This window comes from Eucyclogobius newberryi, unplaced genomic scaffold (genome assembly GCF_026437365.1).
Source record: "Eucyclogobius newberryi isolate DKJ021-1_F unplaced genomic scaffold, fEucNew1.0.hap1 SCAF_17, whole genome shotgun sequence".
Taxonomy (NCBI): domain Eukaryota; kingdom Metazoa; phylum Chordata; class Actinopteri; order Gobiiformes; family Gobiidae; genus Eucyclogobius; species Eucyclogobius newberryi.
Window position 1 is genome coordinate 12867326 of NW_027315801.1, and position 6335 is coordinate 12873660.

At 38.8% G+C, this 6335-nt stretch overlaps 1 protein-coding gene across 1 annotated transcript; it reads right to left on the reverse strand.

Moving 5' to 3' along the window:
- Positions 1-2032: 2032 nt before the first annotated feature.
- Positions 2033-5963, reverse strand: pym1 (PYM homolog 1, exon junction complex associated factor). Its single transcript, XM_072449190.1, has 3 exons — positions 5725-5963; positions 4433-4526; positions 2033-3548 (listed from the first exon to the last, which is right to left on the reverse strand). The coding sequence occupies exons 1-3, from the start codon at positions 5798-5800 to the stop codon at positions 3071-3073; spliced, it is 648 nt and encodes a 215-aa protein (XP_072305291.1). The 5' UTR covers positions 5801-5963; the 3' UTR covers positions 2033-3070.
- Positions 5964-6335: the final 372 nt, after the last annotated feature.

Consider the following 6335-nt stretch of genomic DNA (forward strand, 5'->3'; position numbering starts at 1 on the left):
ACAAACCAAGTCGTAATTCATTCACTTACAACACAATAGTTCTCTTCACTCAAACAAAAATGCCCAAGAATAGTCACCGTGAAAAGTAATATATCATTCTATAAGTGAGAGTTTGTCTATGTAGTCTAAACCTACAGTCAGGAAGTATATATTCAGGTTTGTCGTGTTGTGTTAGTCCTGTTTTTAAAGGTGCACTATGTAACTTTTTCTGGTGGATGGTGTTTGCCTGGAATGTCTATCTCCATGGAGACCAGTGCCACCAGGCAAAGTTACAGGTCAGATTATTAACATCACGACCAAAATGACAATAAAATCCCACATTTTCTTTCCTTGATATTTTCTTAACACGTTACCGCTCCTCAATGCGTGGCCTGCTTCATGAAATATAACTTTCTGAATGATTCATTTGACATAAATACATTCAGGTTTACGTTTTTGTGTAAAGGTAGAGCAGAAAGGACTTAATTTTATTTATTTTAATTGAACCAAAAACAGAGATAAAATTTACTTTGAAGTTGAATAACAAAAATAATAAATTTTTCATCCAAAAATTTCAAGATTATTATATATTTTATCTTTATGATTATATTGTGCCCTAAATAATCAAGATTAGTCAAGATTATCATATTTTTTCCTTTCTTTCAAGCACCTGAAATTGAATAAAAGTAAAGTAGATGAGTTTAATTCCATTGAGGCAAAATGTTACATATTGTGCATCTGCTTTGTTCAGTTGGTTCAAACATTTAGACTCAACTAGAACTGATGATCAAAAAGTTTGCTCTTGATCCTGGTTATTTTTGGCCAAGTTTAGGCCTGGGTTTAGATTTGGATTTAGATCTGGATTTAGATCTGGGTTTAGATCTGGGATTAGATCTGGGATTAGATCTGGGTTTGGATTTTGGTTTGGATCTGGGTTTAGATCTGGGTTTAGATCTGGGTTTAGATCTTGGTTTGGATCTGGGTTTAGATCTGGGTTTGGATCTGGGTTTAGATCTGGGTTTGGATCTGGGTTTAGATCTGGGTTTAGATCTTGGTTTAGATCTGGGTTTAGATCTGGGTTTGGATCTGGGTTTAGATCTGGGTTTAGATCTGGGTTTGGATCTGGGTTTAGATCTGGGTTTAGATCTTGGTTTAGATCTGGGTTTAGATCTGGGTTTGGATCTGGGTTTAGATCTGGGTTTAGATCTTGGTTTAGATCTGGTTTATTCCTCACTCAGGTCTTGGTGCAGTCCTGCATCATGTGCGTTCACATCAAAATTGGGACTAAACTAGGACTAAGATCATTATATTGCATGCATTTAGAAAAAAAGAAAGTTATTGCAAGCAATCCATAAAAAGAACAAAACTATTTGAGTATTTAAGTGGCGTCGAGAGGTGTGTCTTTGAATATGTACAATAATAACACACTTCTTACTTAATGCTCACAGCTGTACAGACAAAACAACTAACCACACGCGTTCCCACAAACAGACAAAGGGTGTTAATTATACTGTGTATCCAAAACAAAGATATTTATAACACTATTGCGTACATTATCTTCTTAACGTCACTGCACAGTATTCATTGTAATATTTTGAGGGGGTTTGAGGCACTGTAAAAATGTTAAGTTTCTGCACGAGCCTTAGAGTCTTGTATGGTTCAAAAGATTATTATAAAGTGTCTAATTAAGTTGGATGCACGGCTCCAGCAATATGGACCAATCAGCTGTGAGCACAATGTCAATTTGATAAACGTTTTGATATTCACACAATGTAAATGCATTTCATATATTTGAAATTATGTATGCATTAATTCTATTGAAGTTATACTATCTTTGATATTGCAATATTGTTTCTGCTCTTCACCTGCAAACTGGGGCAGAACCACACATTCCAGTCACAGGAATGTTGTTATAAGTTAATTCACACATAATTGGTCTACAACATTTAGTAAAAGCTGCAGAAGAGTAAATCATCATTCAAGAGTATAAAATACAACAATGAAACACATTTAAAAAGATATTTTACTAGTGGGTTGGTTAATTGAAAGTACAAGATAAGAGAAAAAAACAAAAACTTATGACAATCTTTTAAAACTGTCCACAATTGTCGGTTGATCATAGAAAATGTGCTGCCCACGCTGTACAGATCCTCTGCTATAGGTGATTTTAAATGTCTCACAATAACTTTATCCAGATGTACACTGTGACTCATTTACAGAATGCTGGCAGCTTGTCACCCTCTAGTGGCTACAGTGGTGTTGAAATTATTAGCGTCACAATTGCAATCTGACACAAACAGATGCTTTAAAGACAATTTTAGAGCTGAAATGTATAAGCATGTCCAGGTGAATGAAACAAAAAGTTGAAGTTGCTTTATGCGAAACAAACAGGCTGGTAGAATGTACAGTAACAATTAGCAGCAAAGACGCCCAGTTGGCTGCGTCACATACTTGCCTCCACAACCCCTCAGTTCTTTAATTCCTAAGCAGTCGCTCATGCGCACGGATAAGTGAAAGTCAAATACAAACTCCTCTATCCTCTTCTGGAATCAAGTGCGGAGTATTTATTTGCCCTTCACAAATATTAATCTTGGCACAGTACACGGTCAAGCTGGATGAGTGACCTTTTGTTTCCTTACCAAAATTACGCACGACACTTAAGCACACAATTATACCTTTCGATATGGAACAGGATTGTCCCCCAAAGAAAATCATAAAAACAGTACCTACAATCAATAAAACTAATACTGAAAGTAGTTTCATTTGAGCAGGTATCAATACTGACAAAATCATCAACATTTCCTGAATACTTTTATAATGGTCTCCATTTTTTTGCAATGATACTATGAGAGAAACTACTAATATTTTGTGCTAGTACATTGTATAAAATTCTTTTTAATTATAATGATGCCATTGAAATCTGTATACAGTAGCGAATAGCGACCCAGTAGCGAAGTTTAAGATGGAACTGTCAATATAGCACAATGTGTTGAGTGTGTATGTTTCAGTGTCTCGAACTGATGTAAACTACATATTTACACAACAGGACTGGAGGAGGCAAGTTCACAGGAAATGGACGTCGCAAAATGCTTCACGATTCTTTCTCTAACTGCTCGATCTCTTCTCTCAAAGCCTGCGCCCGAGCCAGCTTGTCCAGTTGTTCTTTTGAGGGTTGTTTTATTTCACCCGAGTCCACTTTGAGCTGCAGATCGTCAATTTGACGCAATTTCTTTTTCAGGTTCTTTACTTTTTTGGCCTTTTCCGATGTGGCTGAAGACTCGTCAGGAGGAGAGACTGCGTTTTCAGTGAGCGTCATGTTGTCCACGGAGTGACTAACTGAATCCACCTGCTCCTCCTCCTCCTCCTCTTCTTCTTCTTCTCCTCCTGTCTGCTGCTGCTGCTGCTTCCGTTTCTCTTTGCGTTTCATGTTACGTTTGGCAGATTTGGAGAGACTGGACGCGTCACTGTCAGGTTTTTGCTGCGTTTTTGACTGAACGGCATCATTGGGGTTCATACCGGGAGGCAGGTCTGGTTTACCCTTGAAGAACTTCACATATTTGTTTTCATACCTTAAAAAGAAATTGTAGTTGTGTTTCAGATATTATGCATGGTATATTGCAATGGCAGAAGTAACATTCATACATTTTTAGAATTATCAGTAATTATAGATGTCAAAATAATAAGACAAATAAACAATATCTGATTGGCATCTAATCTAGACTATAGAAATAATCAAACAAAAACATACAATACCGTGTTTAGTCATACAGTAAAATAAATGTATTACTCAAGAACTAGGCATGCAAATTTGTTGGTTTTGAATCCTGTTAATTGACAATGGCAATCTGATTTAAAATAAGGCCGTGGCTGGAGAGCCGCGGCGCGGCCAAATGGGACCGCGGCATTTCCCTTATAGCCTGTTATAGCCTCATGGCTAACCCTAACCCTAACCTTAACCCGGCGCGGTCTAAAACGGCGCTAAAACGCGGTCAAATAGCGGCACAGTTTCAGGAGCCGCAGCGTGCGGCCGGCACAAACATAACATGGCTTTTTCGGCCGCGTGCCGCGGCTCTGCAGACACTCCCTTAAAATAAAGCTCATTACAGACAATTACAGACAATAATCTCGACAATGTACTGAATGTCACTCCCTGGTCTCATTCTCACGTCACACTACACTGTCCTGTCGAAATCAAGTCCATGGGCCAAAGAGATATTATATCCCAGGGAGTTGCTAGATTACAATATATATATTATTTGGAAATTCTGAATTATTTGCGTTTTACATAGTTATTTGGGACAACGTGGTCTGAAAAGTTTGCATGTGTAAAACAAAATTAATGAAGAATTTCAGTTTTTCAGAGGGCTTAAAAATTATGACTATTGACTCCAAATGACACTGTAAATGTTGGCATAGTGACCCGCTTCACAGTCAAACATAATTCAGCTCTTACACTGGGACTTCTTCCTGAGGAGTGTATCCATCCTTCACTCGCCGTGGCTTCCTCCAGCTCCCGTCAGGACGCTGAGTGGCAGCAATGTATTTGCCTGAAATACAGAAAATATATAATATTTGAATATCATGATCTTTCTGTATTAAAAGATCCCATATTATGCTATTTTTCCCGTTTCGTAGTCTTCCCTTAAGGGCATAGTTGATAAGTGTTGTGCAACACCCATAAAAAAATAGTTATAAAATATCACCCACATCTTGGACCCCACTCACAAACCTGGACGGCTTGGTTTGAGAATCACCCGCACCCTTGCGAGGAGCGATCTGCCTCCTTCGCTCAACCAGTGGCGTAGCCTATCGTGAAGCTGTGTCAGCAGCAGCTGCAGCGTTGGAACAAAAGAAGTAGTGTTTGAAGCTAACTGAGCCTAAATAGCCGCAGTTTCTCTGTGTTACAGGTACAGAGTGCTTCCTAGAGGATGGACTGAAAGAGGGAAGCGTGCCATGGAAAGGACGAACGGGGGCTCACCAGTATGAGTTATCCTGGTGAGCCCCTGTTCGTCAGCTCATCCGAGGGAAAGGATAGGAGACATACATGAGGTACCAATAGTACTGTAAGAAGGTTAAACGTCGATTTTGCATGATATAGGCTATTCAAAGCTCTAACAAGTAACTTTTGAGAAAAAAAAACTAAAACAAAAGCATGCCTCTTCCTTTACTGCTTTGAAAAACTCCTATTTCTTTGCTCGACCGGGAAAAGCTTCCTCCTGCTCGTCTCCATGGTAATGTTATTTTGGCTATAATAGTCCACAGTAGGTCATAAACCTGATCTCCATGGAGAATGTTTAGAAGTATGGTTTTAACTTTCCATTTCCATGGAATTAATCAGATTTCATGCCACCTCCACAAAGTTATGGGGTGTGGCTTTAATGTTATCTACATTATTAAATATTTTTGTAAACGTTCGAGACCATCAATGGTCATCGCTAGACAATTAGACATGTTGAAACAAGTAATTATTAATTGGACTTTGAATAAATACGTTGTATGCAGGATGTATAATAAATAAACTAAAAAGTGGAAGTAACAACTGTATTTTAGACAAGAAAGAGCACAAATCTATTGAGCTAGTTGGCTAACAGCTAGCACAACAAATCCAAGTTAGATCCGCTATTACTAAGAACACGTAATAGAATCAATTAGGTCAATTATTATAATTGCTACATTCGTGTGTTACATTAGCTATATCGCCTGAAGCTGCAGTTTGCACAAAGACTGCCACATGCTGAGATTTACCCGAATCATCCGTGACATAGGGGGTCGCCATTTTGGAGTCTCCCCGCTCTCCTGACGTCTTGCCGAAATCACTCATTTAACTACGTTACGTGTTTCAGCCTCGTGAAACTGCAGAAGTTGTCATGAGGGTCCCAGTCAAAACAGCCACACGTGTCTCTGTAAAATGGTGCACGTTTTTATTCAACGCTGGAGCGAAGAGAAACGCAAAGTGATGGCCGTATTGAACCAGGCGTTTTGGCCAAGCCCCCGGAAGCCAAGATGGCCGCCATTGAAGCCTATGGAGCTGCTCATTGGCGCATGGTTCCAAAAAAGTTTTTTAGTTCCGCATTACTTCCTGAATACCGTCTCATTTACGCCCACTTTTGTGACGTCATCGCCATAAGCCTTTGGCGTCGGAAGCGCGCACGTAACAGCAGCGTGAAAGACTGAGAAGAGTCAACACGGACTTTTGGAATAATTCGGCTTGAAATAGTCTGTTTACGTAACGTATAATGATGGATTGTTACATCCATCTATAAATATACATGTTTTATGTTGTAAAGCTCTGATATTTAAGAGAATTATAAAGAAGTGTTAAGATAAAAAGTCCGGTTTAATGACAATTTAGAGGT